This window comes from Delphinus delphis, chromosome 14 (genome assembly GCF_949987515.2).
Source record: "Delphinus delphis chromosome 14, mDelDel1.2, whole genome shotgun sequence".
NCBI classification, from domain to species: Eukaryota; Metazoa; Chordata; class Mammalia; order Artiodactyla; family Delphinidae; genus Delphinus; species Delphinus delphis.
This window is the reverse complement of record NC_082696.1, coordinates 13,363,189-13,377,972: the sequence shown is the minus strand read 5'-3', so window position 1 is coordinate 13,377,972 and position 14,784 is coordinate 13,363,189. Positions and strand designations below refer to the sequence as shown.

Sequence of the window (14,784 nt, the reverse complement as noted above, 5' to 3'; positions counted from 1 at the left end):
ATAAAAAAAAAAAGTCCTTATCCTGGGCTCTTATTAGCACAAAAGCTCTGATTGCAGTCAAAGACAACATTTTATTCTACATACTATTTTTAATCTTTCTAGTATAGTTTTATATATTTCTTTTGTGGCTGTTTAAGCCATACAGTTTAACTGGCTTAGTGATGAATGAATTAATACACCAGTATTCCTCAAAGAGTGTTTTATGGTCCTCCTGTATTGAACCATCCTGAGATGCTTATTTCAAGACCCAACTACACAACTACTAGGATACTAGGTGGGGAGAAAACTGGAATAGAGCCTGGAACAGAGCCTGGTAATCAATCTCACAAGGTCCTCAGATAAGCAGACAAAGACCCACTCAATGCCTTCACACATACCAGGCAGTGTCCTACAGCTTCTTACTTCAGCTGTTTCTAAGTTTAAAATGTTTAAATAAAAGACTCACATTATTTATTACGCTTGTGACAATTTTATTCATAACAGGAGAAAAATTTATTTACATGTATATACAAAAGAGACATTTATTTTCTTACTCTGGCACATAAAAAATACAGAAATATTTACATATGTACAAAATATTAAAACATACAAACATTACGAAAAACGAAAAGCAAGATTTCACAAAAGATACTTTTTTGGGAAATACACACACTGAAAAACAGGTTCAAGAAAGGTGACAAAACATTTAAATTAACAGACACCAGAAGCTGATATTTCAATAGGTATTATTAATTTGGTAAAGCAAATAAAATGTCTCAAATGCTAATGGATGGTAAAGAAGATTTACATTTAAGATTGTCCAGGTAAAATTACATGGTCCTCCTTTACCATAAAATCGAGACAATTTTATTTTACCTCTGAATCACAATCATCAGAAAAAGTTTTTCTTAAAATATTTAAATTTTCTGATTTAGATTGAGAATTTTGAATTTTTTCACATTAAATTGTAAAATATTTTAAGAGTTTGTGTATCCTCTCTTCTCACCGAGGGAAAAAAAACCCATGTACTACACTGATTTCAACATAAAATTGAACATCATAGTACATTTATTTTTTTAAGTTAAAACCTAACACTTTCTAACTAACCTTCAAGATCACTTACAACTGATTTATTAAGAGATCACAGTCGTCGTAAATTCTTCTTGCTTTTCTTAGTACCAGGCAAAGGACCCATTTTATAACTGGCTTTTAGGGGCTTGCCATTTGAACAGTCTTCAGTGGTATGATAATTACACAGGCACCTTGTGCAATAATCAAATCCACAGCCTTCTCGTTTACAGGTTGCCCGTTGTAAATAACAATCGTATTTTGCAGGTGAATTACAGCGAATACAGGCTTTGAGGCTCTCATTCTTTTTCAAAGTTCTGGCAGCCTAGAAAGAAGAAAATCCATAAACAAATTTTAGTAAGGACTGAATGTAATTTAGTTACTCAAAACAAGTGCACCTCTGTGCCTTCCCCAATACATGTACAAAGCACTAATGTCACAACTCCCGCCTTTAAGGAGCTTTCTGTTCAACAGGTGAGAAACCACTGTCAACTGATCCAGTGGCTATTTCCTAATGCTACAAACATGCTCTTATTCATAAATGCTACTCACACATCAATGCAGAACTTAAACGTCACCTTTTCTGTGAAATCTTCCTGGAGTCACTCAGGAGTTGGTTGCTCCTTCACCTCTAGTTCTACTTTTTTAAAAACACCTATCACATTATATGGCATTTATCTTTATATTGCTATGAAGGTTACCATGTTTCCATATCTATGCGGTGCCTGATAAAATTGACTTGCTTAGCTCTCTTCATCAGTTATTAAAGGCAGTAATTGTGAAACGTAGTATTTAACAGTTTTATAAATAAAACTTCAAAATCAAGGTTTTTCCTTATTCTCTTTGTGTTTCCAAATTAGATCTCAACAACATTGAACTGTCATAAACAATGCCAAATGATATCTATTATTTTCGGCCTAGAAAGACATCTCTGTGTACTTCCCTAATTTGATTAGTTGAGTTATAAATGGTTTTCTTACTCTAAATCCTTTTAACAATAAATGTCCCATATGCTTCTAATTTATTAATAAACAAAAAATTACCTCAGAGAATTCACTGTGTCGACTGTAAGTAGAACCTTTCTGATCACCTGGATCAGGTAACTTGGTTCGAGCTTCTTTTTTGGGGAGAGTCTGGGTGGCTGACTTTTGCACAGATACTAATGGGGTTCTGAATAAAACATAGTCTCTGGTTGAAGCGTGTGGTGAAAACTTAATGTTCTTTTCCTAATTAAAAAAAAAAGTTTTAATAGGATTAAAAAATATTCTCCTATATTCTCAACAATCAGGAATTTTTATTATGTTTGTACATGTTGTACATGTAAAAGGGGCAAATGAGAATATAAAGGATGTATTCCTGCATCCAAATTACCTGCATGTGCTTAAACACAGCCACCCACAAATATTCACACATTTAAGGCCTAACAACTAAGCTGTTGAGTGAAACTGCAAATCAGAAATTGTGAGAAAGCGCTTTACACTCTTAGTATGTAGCATTTAATACATGATTTATAAAGCACTACCACTAGAACAAAAGGTCATTCTCCCCATCCACCAGTAGATGGCAACAGTCACTGTTTAAGTGTCCCCTCAGTGCTATGAATGGATCCAAAACAATCTTTTGGAATAGAAAAGTTTCCATTAACACCAGCTTATACATAAAGAAACTGAACTTGGAGAATTTAAGCAATGCTTGTCTAAAGCTATACAGCTAGTAAGCAGCAGCACCAAAATCTGGACCTAAGTCGGCCAACTCCTAGGCCTGAAATTTTAATCATGTGTTGATCTTTATTCTCAGAAACATCTCCGAAGTTACTAAGTATTTGGTAAAGTAAATGAATTCCTTTCCTGCATTAAGAATCTTCAATATGTAGATAATTACTGTTTATTTGTTAACAGCTAAACTACAAATGGCAACCAAGCTATATGGTCAACTCTCACTGAGATCTGAGTAGTTTTCCCTTTATCTTCAGACATTTCCTTTCATGGAGAACCCAAGAAATAAACGACTGGGTTGGGATCCCATCCCCTTTATCTTTGAATTATTTTAATGAGTTATGAATGTAAAGGATTTCCAGATCATCTGTTATCCTTGCTATTTACCCCTCCAATTTCAAAGGTAAAGAGCACTAGCTGTTATATTTTAAAATTAAAACAATTGCAAGACTTACGGTAATTCTTTGTATCGCATTATTGTACAACTGCAATGCCCCCTTATCATCTTCTAGAATCTTCTTCCAAGTTGTGCTCACTTTAGACACACTGGAAAAGTAAATGATTATAAAGGAAACAATTAAAGCACCACAGAGAGCTAAGATGACTATATTACAGAAACATTAACAGTGCAAAAAAGAAATTTCTATTAGCAGTGCTTCTCAAACCCGGCTATACATTAGAACTGCCTGAGGTACGCACTTAAGATTTAAGGATGGGGCTTCCCTGGTGGCGCAGTGGTTGAGATTCCGCCTGCCGACGCAGGGGACACGGGTTCGTGCCCCGGTCCAGGAAGATTCCACATGCCACGGAGCGGCTGGGCCCAGGAGCCATGGCCGCTGAGCCTGCGCCTCCGGAGCCTGTGCTCCGCAATGGGAGAGGCCACAACAGTGAGAAAGATTTAAGGATGGCCCATGCCTAGTCACTTGGGTTTAACTGATCTAAAATGGGGGCCAGGGCGCTGTATTTATTTAAAAGCTCACCATCAAGTAATCCTAAGTGGATCCAGGCTTAGAACCACTACACTTTGTACTTCATTTTCTCACAATATCCACAAATATCAAATAAGAAGCCCCACTGTATATATGGCACCATCTTGGTTATTTATTAACATTAGACAAATTTCAAAGAACTTGAGGACACACTGCTATTAGTAGAAATCAATTTAAAAACTCCATTTTGCTAACAAAAATGTTGTGAGGTTGATTATCCCTCAAGAAGCTAGCCAATAATAAAAATGAATCCTTACTTATGTCTGTTTTGCTTCACCTATATTTCATGGACCAGTGTAAAGTAACACAAAGAGTACCTCTAAAAAATTTTTTCAAAAAGCCAAAAATGAACCCAGTTGAGCTGGAAGCAATCTAATCCAATAGTCTGGATAATCATCTTAATTCTCAGTTACCTCATCCTAACAGGTTTTCTTTGGTGGAATGCAAAAGGGTGGTCAGTATAAGGTTTCTAAGAAATAGTAATAATCAGACCCATTTGTGGGTTTCTGTATTTTCATCACTCTCAAATTTGAAAATGGCCTAAAAAGAACAGAAATTATTTCATACTTTCAAGTGTGACAAAAATCATAATGCCTATTGGAACTGTACACCAGACCTAGGCTCTTGTTTTATAGTTAAGACTAAAAGATGGAGTTTACGTATGAACAATTTCAGAACCAAAAGGAACAAAGATCCCAATCTCACAGAAATAGTTTTCTAATAGCATAAATATGAAATTTGAAATAACTGGATTAAATGCATACTTTAAAAATTATCTTTCTTTCCTCCTAGTGACACATAAGTAGTAAAATACCAGCAACCAGACAAAAGTCATCACTTCAATTAAAAACAGTGCACGACTACCGTACTATGTCTTTGCATGAGTTGGTGGTACTGAGCCATCTAACAAAAATGTTCATGGATTATATTAATGACCACAAAGCAACAATACTTACTTGATTAAGTCCATATCACTGAGCTGTGTCAAAATATTTCCTAAGAGATGTTTGAGTCCCCTTCGAAAGAGTTCACTGAGAATATCTACACAGTCTAGGCCCATTTTCCTGCCAATTATATTCTGTAGTCTAAAATTTCCACTGGATATAAATTCCTTGAGCTTCTCCCAATCTATTTTAGGATTTCGTTTACAATTTTTTTTTAATGTTGAACAAACCACTTTTTCAAAATGAAGAGCCGGCAGCAAGTTTTTGTTGGGATATTGGTCTGGGCTTTGTGTCCGTAGCAGGCAAGATTGTGGACTGTCACTGAAATTTTCCACCAGGGGAAGGCTACTGTCTTCATGTTCATTGAGGCCACTTTGCTGGGAAAATGAAGAGTAGCCACTGTCTTCATAAGGTCCGCTGGTCTCTAGTTCTTCTATGTCATTTGAACTATTAAGTGTTTGCTGTACATGTAGATTTTCCTTATTATGCAAGGGCTTGCTCTCAGTTTCAAGTTCTACAATCCTGGGGCTCACAATCGGTGACCCAATATCTGATAACCTTTCATAGTCTTTAATGAAGTCTTTATAAGAACCTTCCAAATTCGCAGTAGTGTCGGAACCTTGTCTTCTACTGTCATCAGGCTTTACCGGTTTAACTCCAGAATGAACATGGTTATAGTTAAAATCACACTTCATTTTGACAGAGACAGTGGAACTTTCTTCTTTACAACCTACAAAAAGAACATAACATATTTACTTCCTAATGGCAAAATTTCCACATATCCCTACTTCTAAATTTGGGATATAGAGACTTAATTACTTTGCATTCTCTCAGCACTGGGTACTGCCTATGTAGCTGTGAAATTGTCCAAGTTTAATATGAGAAAACATTACTAAAACCTTATAAAAGTATATACATCTTACTCTTGAGGGGGTACCTTCAGTACAGACTGCTTTTAAATCTGTATAACTCTACCATCTGACTTTTAGAGTCATATCTGAGTGGAAAGTAGTGACAAAAGGGACTATTTAATAAATATCTGTGCTTATGGAACAAATAAGGAAATGTGATGCACCATGAATGGGGTATGAGATAAGAAATATCCTTATAGAAATCAAATACTTCTAGAGAAATATGGTCAAGACAGTGGAGGAGGGGAATGCCAAAATAGTTTTGATAAAAGTAGCAAAAAAATTTGTATATTTAAATGTTAGTTTAGCAATTATTATAAGCCTTACAATAATGAATCAAGAAATCTATAGGTAGCTTGGAGAAAGGACTGAAAAGGCAATAAATTTAATCATTTGAATGTTAACCATACTACTGAGTTTTTGGGCCAGATAATTTTGCTGGGGGCTGTCCTGTGCACTGTAGTATGTTTAGCAACTTTTAGCCATTTGATGCCATTAGCAGCCACTATTCCCCAGTCAGGACAATAAAAAATGTCTCCAGTAACCACTTATTGGAGTGTGGAGAAGCCAGCAGAGGCCAAATTTCCCCCATTCCTTAGGTGAGAACCACTGCTTTAAAGGATGATTAGAATTTCTGTCAGGCAGTAGAGACTGGGAAGGAATGGGTTCAAGAAAATTGCTTAGCATTTCTGAAGGCAGAGTATATGGGTGGTATGCGCTTCTAATGTACTCCCCCATCTACTATACCCCCTGCAAACCAATCACAGGTAGGTAAAAATCTACCCTATAAGTAAACGTAGGTACGTAAGTACAGCATCCGTTCATATTAATTTTACTGTTTTTACTTAGAACCTCCAAGTACTAAAGGACACCTTGATAGCAAGTAACCTTGTAGGTAGAGACACTCTTTTAATTAGGTTTAAACTAAGAGTTCAGGGGCATAAAAGTAAATAAACCCCCAATTAACCCTAACTCTAGAACAAATTATACTGAGTGGTTCTCTTCTACTCAGAAGAGTAAAAAATTCCAAGAGATTTTTATTTTTGCCTCAAGTAAAAAATTAAGTATGATTTACACAAGAGTACATTTTATCTGAGAGGATAAAAAAGAAGCCACCAACAAAGACACACCTTTTACTTTGTTTAGTTGCCTAAAGGGAAGAGGCCTGAAACTGTACTTCAGAAACTCAAAATTCTTTTCAAAAGCATTCTTCCTCTGCTGTCTTTAGAACTTAGTTACTGGGAGACTATCCTATAGAACCCCTTTCATCCAACATTGTTCTTTGGATATGGACAGTTCTTTAAATTTAGAGCTAATAATGATTCAACTACCTTATTAAGTGTTTAGAAGTTAATTTCCAGTGTGTTTCCAAACACTTGGTTCTCACAACCTTTTGAGGTAGAATGGAGAGGCATTGTTATTTACAGTTAAGAACACTGAAGCTGATCTAAGTAACTTGCCTAAGATTTGACAGGTAGTTAAGAGGGACAGATTATTCTTCACTGTAAATTCACTGTTCCATCCATTATCTCACCTGGGAAGTAAGATGAAGAGCATTAAAAAAAAAAGCATAAAAGTATAGACTTATGGACTTTGGGTTATAATTTAATACTACATTATTTACATTGTTGCTCAAATTGTTCCAGCTTTTGCCATTCTAAGTTCATGTTCATTTGACATTCCTTACTTTTTGGCACTAAACAAGATGCTCCACGATCATCTTGTATTTTTCCTGTTCCAGCCAGAAAATCTGTTATTTCTCCAAGGAACTTTGGTTCCTTTCATTGGTTCCAAAATCTGGATGCTGGTTGTAGATTTAGAGTGTGAAGTTTATACTGCAAAATAAACTGAATACCATCTTTTATTTAAAAAAGGAAGCTGAAAGACTGTAAAAAGCTAATTCCATGTTTTTTAACTAGTTCAGTGCTTCCCCATGACCAAGCCAAATGCCCCTGAACAATTTGGGAAATGTAATTGATCTGATATTACCCTGCAAGGAAAAAGAAGTATCACACGGTTCTGTGACCTCTTGACTCAGACAGATGAGGGTTAAGGGTCTAGTTCTGCCACTTCATTCATTTATCCAATGCCTCTTTAGTGACAGGGTGTGGAGTAGAAAAGAAACTAGTCATGCAAAATCTTTTGGAGGTGAAATCCTGACATCTGAAAGCCTTGTGAAAAACCAGACAGAGGTGGACACTGGAAGGACAAGTGTTGAGCTTTCAAGGAAGAGGAAGGCCTGCAGGGCTGTGACTTTGTGAGCTAGGGGAAGAATTGCTTGAAAATGAAAGTTGGAGAGGTACAGTATGCTCTATAGGATTTTTAGGGTATACTGGCTTTTATTTAGTGTGTAAAAAAGAGCCTTTGAGGGGTTCTAAGTAGAGACATTTGGTTTACGTCAAAAAAAAAAAAAAGATGGGCAACTGTGGAAAATGGATAGTAGGAAGATTCAAGTGAAAGCAGGGAGGCTAGTTGGAGGTGCCTATCACAGGAGTTCAGAGAGTTGGGTACCTGAGACTCGGATGGCCGCAGCGGAAATAAAGATAACTGGATAGATCTGAGATCTTTTTAGAAGGATAAAGTCAAGAGAGGTTGGGGATGTCCTGTATTAGATGTGGATGATGAAGGAAAGGGGAGTAAAGGATACCCTGGGGTTTAAATCTTGAGCATCTCAGGTACAAAAAACTAACAACAAACAAACAAAAAACTAAGCAAGCTTCCTCATTTATAAAATGCAGGTAAGAAAACCAACCAAACTGGATTAAATGTATGGAAGAGTCCCTGTCACTTATAGTTTAATAAATAAAACTTATTTTCACCATATTATTTTTGTAAGCCAAATCCCTTCATATTCTTTATACTGTAAATCACGAACATTTTAAAAGTAGCAAAATGCATTCTACACAGACCTATGCATTTCAGATTACTATATACTTTCCCTAGGAATCATATCCGACTTCAAATGAAAATCCTTGCTCAGCCTTTTGACTAGTTTTGTAACCTAGAACGCTGAATTAGTCTTTCAGTTTCTTTAAAATGGAAATACTAATGTCTACCTCAGAGTTGATAACATTCTTAAAACCTCTTAGTTACCCACTCAACAATCCAATCGCGAGAAAGTGGTAAGATAGTTAACCATACAAAGTTTGACCTTCCATTTGACCTTCCAATGTAGATGTGACGTGTCATATTACAATAGTTAAAAAGATTACAGTGCTTGGAATTGAAAATCTTCCCCACTATCCCAATGCTAAATAATCAAGTTCTACAATCTCCAATACCTATAAGATAACCAGCACGTGCCCAACACTAATTAGGCATGGCAAGTCCTTAAAAATTTAAGAGCGCCCCAAGGCCTGCCGCCATCAACTGCAAATCAGCCATAATCCCTGAGAGAAAAGTTTACAAAAGCCTACTTTCAGAAGTAATGGAATGCAATAGATTTTTAATTTCATTTCCTCAAATTTGTAAATATGGAAAAAAAATCCAGGGACCAGCAAATATTCTCGTGAGGGGCAAGGTAATAAAGACAACTGGAATTAAGCAACCAAAAATATCCCTTCTTAGAGCCACCAAGCTTCAGAATTCCACAGAGGGGCTCAAGATTCAGGGTTTTCTAGAAACAGACTTAACCTGTTAAAATATTTTTTGAGTTTTCTACATTCCTTTTCTAAAGAAAGGGGCACTTTTCAGTGATGACCAAATATACAATATCAAGTTGCTAATTTCTAAAATTCTTGGTCATTTCTGAGGTAAAATGAATGCATCTGGATCTCTTTTAGGAGACAGCAACAAAGAGGATAAAAAAGTCAGCGTTTATCCGAGTGCCTTCCATTCCACCCAAGAGGTGGAATAAAAGACTGGTTCCTCAGGAGCGCGGGGAAAAAAGATAACTGATTCTTCACTTCTCAAATCTGCTTCCCAAATTCTTCAAGACCGTCTCAATTTGGACAAATTCAGGGGTTTGTATTTAAAAGTGCCTTTCTTCCTCCCTCCTTCTGACTCCAGGCCTTGAGACTGAGTCACTGGGTAAAGGGAAAAAAGGAGAAACTGAACATTTTTGGTTGGACGACCCAGCAGAGCCTGGCCCGATGAGGGGGCCCTGCATTTGGCGGGATTGGGTTGGGGGGAACCCTGGAAATCCCGAGGGGTCGGAGGGGTGGCCCTCAGGGCGCGGGCCGGCGGAGGAGGCGGGAGATAACAGCAAGCACGATCTCCCGCGCCCGCCAGGAAGACTGAGGTGACGAAAACCGGGGGGAACTGACTTCCGACCCGGGGGTGCGGGGCACACGGGGAAACGGGGCACAGAAGCGGGGGTCGGGCCACTGGTCGGAGGCTACGGGCCACCGGCTCGCGGGCCCTGTCAGAGCCGCAGCCCCGGGGTGGGGGAGGGGAAGGAGGGGCGTCTGGCGCCCGGGCCGGGGGGGTGGAGGTCGGTGGCCCTGCGCGAGGAGAGAGGGCCATCGGGGAGGCCGCGACCCGCACCTCCTCGGGAGCAGGCGCCCAGCTACGCGTGCACGGCGGGACCCGGGCCCGCCGTCCCGCCTCGGCACCTCATCCCCTCCCCGGACCCCTGCCTTCTCCCTCCCGGTCCCGGGACCCCCCGCCGCCGCTGCCGCCGCCGGCCGCCCGAGGCCCAGCGACGGGCCCCACGGCCGGATTCGGGAGCGCGTCGGGTCCGGGGCGCTGTCCCCCGTCTTCCCCCCTCACTGGGCACCCCTCCTGGAAGGCGCACCCCGCTCGCACTGTCTCCTCTCACCCACCGTCCAAGGAGCGAGGGCGCCCGGCGGCTGTCAGGACGCCGTAGCTGCAGCGGCAGGAACCGGAGGGCGGCCGTGGGGAACAGCTGCAGGGGTACCGGCTCATGCCAGGGCAAGTGGGTTCCGCCTCAGGTGAGGGAGCTGCGCCCGCGGCAGAGAAACGGGCCACCCGCTTCTCAGCTCTAGCTTCTAAAAGGCGCCAGCTGGTACTTTTAAAATCTTTGAATTTGGTGCCCAAATCCGCACGGCCCAATGGGGCGCGCCGCTCGCACGCGCGCTCCAATGGGAAGGCGGCGGGAGGAGGTGCCCTCACCCACGCCCAATTGGAGGCTGCCGAGGCGGGGCCGGGCCGCCAGGCCCAACCTCCTTCTTCCCCGGCGGCTCCGCGCGTCCGGAAAGATGCTGAGGCAGGGGGCGGGACCTCGGAGCGCAGGGAGACCACTGCCGGGCCGCACGTGGAGGGAGCCTACCACGCATGCGCGCTCCCGCCACGCTTCCCTTCGGCGTCTGGAGAACGGGCCTCCTGCGGGTCCTAATTTCATCCTGAAGGCAGCTTCGGCTTCTGTCTGAAGATCTCCGCTGGGTAGAAAGGGTAGCCGACTTTCTCCGGTCATCTCACAAGCGGGAGTTTGGTGAGTAGCCACTGTGGTCGTTCGGGAATGCAGACTTTCCGGAAGAGGAGCCCTCCCCCAGCCCTACTTAGCCCGCCTCTCTAGGATTTAGGCGCGCTCCTCTCTCCTAGTTTCGCCCCACCCCCGGCTCAGCGCTTTCGCGCAGGCGCTTGTGGCGGGCGGTAGCTGTGCTGTTGGCGGGTTGGCGCTTGCGCGCTGGGGTCCCCCGCGTTTCTGTTTGGGGGGCGGAGAACTTGGGGCCGCGGTGGGTGGAGCCGCGTCCCTCCAGGCACATGGAGCTGGTCCCGCTGACGTGGTGCGGGGAGACCTGGGCCCGCATCTCCCAGGAGCCTTCTGGAGGGGCTGAGGCTGGGACAGTCACTTCTTCTTGTAAGCGTGTTTTTATTTTCAACCACTGTTCCCCAGCCACCACTGCTTTGTTACGGACGTTTAGTTTATTAAATCTACTGTACTCGCACACAGTAGTCCTTGCTCTAGAATGAATGAATGAATCAGTCATCTTGCCCTGGGAGTTCCCATTTCCACACCCTGGGACCGAAGGCTCCTGGCCTGATTTTCTAGTGATGGAGGAAACGGAGGAAGTATTAATTGTTAAGTCTTCTATGACATGTTGTACCGTATAATTTGTCATGCTGAACTTTTCACTCTCTGAATGTGTGCTTTAAGTGGTGACGTTGCAGTCCCCCGACCCAGCTTTTGGTCACAACACAGTGACGCTACAGGAGGTGAGCTCCCCAGAGTCCGAATCCCTGTCTTTGGCAGTTTTCCCTCTTTCTTTTGCTTTTCTGCAGCCTCGGGGAGAGTTAATAGTTGGCTTGTGGTAAAGCGCTCAAATTGTGGTCAAGTCCTGCGTGAAGCAGGGCCGGGATCAGGATGAATCATACAAGTGCTGAGTGGATCCTGTCTTTAGGTAAAATTTTCGATAGTTCATGTTTTTTTGAGTTAATTTTTATTTTTCAGAATGTTGCATTAAATTAGTATTTTTCTGGGTTGCTGAAATTTTTGGCATCCCCTTAAATTTTTGCACCTGAGTCATGTCTCTTACCTGGCCCTGGTGCTAGGTCCTGCAGACATAGGGTTGAAAAGACAAAAAGTCCTGTTCTTCAGGGAGTTTACTTTCTAATGGGAAAGAAGTTCGCAATTAACAATTTCATTGAATGAAAGAGGAATATAAAACAACATAAGGGGGTAGAGAATGGGCAGTAGGGGCAGGGTTAAGGACTTTGGGTGGCCAGGAAGGTTTCTGAGGCTTTGGACCAAGGTCCGAATGTTCAGCTGGCAATGCAGAGATCTGCATAGTAAGCAGAGGAAAGAGACTGAAGGCGCATAGCTTCTTCCAGGGCTAGAAGGAAGTCTAGAGCCTACAGAGCAAAAGACTGTAGGAGGTGAGGTCAGATAGGTAGAAGCCAGATCCTGTAGGACTTGGTTAACTGTTGGAGGAATGTTAGCAAGGGAGTGATTTGTTGAATGAATATTAAAGCGATGGTAGCTTTTTTATCTACTAGGCACTTTGTAAAATTAGCCTTTAATTCTCCCAATAACCTTAGGGTTTTCATTTTCTGATTGTGCTTAAAAGTGTAAGTTCATTCCCACAGAACCACCAGTCTTAGGATAAGTCCACGTACTTTCCTCTTTCCTCTGTGTTATACTGAGGAGTAATAGTACTTGTGGGAGGCTTGATTGCGTATAAGTACGTTTTCATATTACTTTCCCATTTGACCTCAGAGATCATCTTTATTCACCTTTTTTATTTTTAGATGCAAATATGTGAAATTTGAGGGGAGGGGGGTTCTCATTAAATTAATTGAGCACCTGGACTACAACCTTTGAATCTTAACCACAGCTTAAAAGGTATGCTCCAGCAGTTATTTTTAAAATTTATTTTCAGAAAAAGGCTAAGATATTGGAAAAACTAAAATTACTATCGTAATATAAGGTAATATGAAGAGTGAAGCATGTTTTATTGCATGCTGGAATAGTTTGTTAGAGTCTTTTTCTTTAGGCTTATTAAGTTACTTAATATTGATTTTAACTATTAGAGCTTTAATTATGTTGAAATATTATTCTTAACTGAGAGTTAACTTTAACTTTTTCAGTAGGTTCATGAGCACCTGTTAGTTTCATTTTTAGTGAGAAATTTAGAAAGGGATATTCTGAATTTTACTGGATGTCAAGATATATGTACCTCTTTTTTTCTACAAATCAGTATCAATCAGAATTGTTGAGTTTTTAGGTGCAAAATGAAGCGCAGAGAGAATTGCCCTTATTCTCACCAAATCCTTATTGCAGATCTACAGCATGCAAGACATCCTGGAAATGTCTGGAAATAATTGGGATGTGGTACCTGCCCCTTTGCTTCCTATCTGGGCCAGCCACCTAATAGACGTAGATGCTTAGTAAATAATCTTTGAATAAAAAGCATCATGAGTACAGGGGGAAGGAGATAAGGTGTACAAAATACAGCTGTGAACACTGGATGAGTCAAATATGTCTAGTTACTGTGGGAATTTTTATAGAACAGCGGAGTTACTGCTGTATGCCAGGATGAGATTACTCTGTAGGACAGGGTTTCTCTACCTCAGCACTACTGACATTTTGGGCCAGAGAATTCTTTGCTGTGGAGGCTATGCTGTGCATTGTAGGGTGTGTAGCAGCAGCCTTAACCTCTAATTCCCCCTGCCCCCCACCCCAAATTGTGATAACTGTCTCCAAACATAGAGACGTATCCCCTGGGGAGTGAGGTTGCCTCTAGACGTGAACCTTTGCTGTTGGGGATGTCTTTTAAGGGAATGGGGAGGAGAGTGGCCTTCCCTGGCATAGGAACGAAATGGGGGCAAGCTTAAGTGCAGGAGGGTTTATCAAGAAAAATTAATTTGATGTGACATAAAGGGGTGGTGTGTAAAGTGGGCTAATATGAAAGGATGCTGGGTAGGGATACGGATGTGCTGCGTGCATACTTCAGAGTTGGAGTTTTGTTTGGGAGGCAGTGGGAACCTATTAAGTTGTTGAGTAGAAGGGTGACAAGATCAGAGCCTTGCATTTTAGGAAGATGAATCTGGCAGTTATGTATGTGTGACCTGAATTAGAGTTAGGATGCAGGGGACTATTAAAGTAGTCCGGGAGAAGCAATTGTGGACCATAGTGGTGATAACGGAATCAGTGAAGTTTAGGGTATTTAGGAGAGTAGGCATTAGAGTAAACTGCATATAAGGAAGAGGAATCGAAGATGACTACAATTTAATTTTGAGAGAGGGAGAATGGTAGTGCCGTGAAAGAAACTGAGATCACACAACGAGAAACGGGTTATAGAGGAATATGACGTTTCATTTTAGACATAGTGATTTTTTATTTATACGTCTTTAAAATTTCCATTCTGGCTGAATGAGTTTTGATTAACTGATGTTGTAGGCCGTTTTGAAATGAAGTTCAGTTTTGGTTCTTCCTGAACAATACACCAGATTTCTAGACAAATAATTTTAGATCTAACTGCCTTTTAGACATCTTTTTAGTGCCATGAAGTTAGGTGTTGAAGAGACGAGAATGAAGAAAACAGTTTTGTCCACTAATGAAATGATGTGAAAGGGTTAATAATACATTCCATTTCCTGACCACCCTTTCCCTTTTCCTTCTTACGCACACAAACCTGAGACAGGAGTAACCCAGTGAGTTTACTGCCTTGCCATGTGTTTTCATACTGTTGTGTAAAGGGCTGTGGAATACTAATGAAGAGCAGTTGACTGCATAGGTGCAAAAGTTCCCTTTGGGTTGGACCTTGAAGTCTGTGGA

At 41.1% G+C, this 14,784-nt stretch overlaps 1 protein-coding gene and 1 long non-coding RNA gene across 3 annotated transcripts in view; one reads left to right on the top strand and one right to left on the bottom strand.

Annotated features, from left to right (window-relative positions):
• Window positions 1-462: 462 nt before the first annotated feature.
• Window positions 463-10,888, bottom strand: FBXO5 (F-box protein 5). 2 transcript variants are annotated; one of them, XM_060029744.1, is made up of 5 exons: window positions 10,837-10,888; window positions 4,708-5,425; window positions 3,218-3,308; window positions 2,091-2,273; window positions 463-1,372 (listed from the first exon to the last, which is right to left on the bottom strand). In XM_060029744.1, exons 1-5 carry the CDS (start codon window positions 10,841-10,843, stop codon window positions 1,121-1,123), a joined length of 1,251 nt encoding a protein of 416 aa, XP_059885727.1. In that variant the 5' UTR covers window positions 10,844-10,888; the 3' UTR covers window positions 463-1,120. The 2 variants fall into 2 exon arrangements, with proteins under 2 accessions (XP_059885727.1, XP_059885726.1); XM_060029743.1 differs by lacking the exon at window positions 10,837-10,888 and adding an exon at window positions 10,370-10,524.
• Window positions 10,872-14,784, top strand: part of LOC132436837 (uncharacterized) — a 76,027-nt gene continuing 72,114 nt past the window's right edge. Inside the window, exon 1 of the long non-coding RNA XR_009521895.1 lies at window positions 10,872-10,998. This is a non-coding gene — a long non-coding RNA (uncharacterized lncRNA). The remainder of the gene's footprint in view (window positions 10,999-14,784) is intronic.

Excerpts from the sequence above, each read along its gene's own strand:
- FBXO5 (XM_060029743.1), bottom strand. The coding sequence starts at position 10,472 with ATGAGCCGGTACCCCTGCAGCTGTTCCCCACGGCCGCCCTCCGGTTCC. Across the intron at positions 5,426-10,369 it reads GCGCCCTCGCTCCTTGGACG|GTTGTAAAGAAGAAAGTTCC; the intron begins GTGGGTGAGAGG and ends TTCTTTTTGTAG. Across the intron at positions 3,309-4,707 it reads AGTGATATGGACTTAATCAA|TGTGTCTAAAGTGAGCACAA; the intron begins GTAAGTATTGTT and ends TTACTTTTCCAG.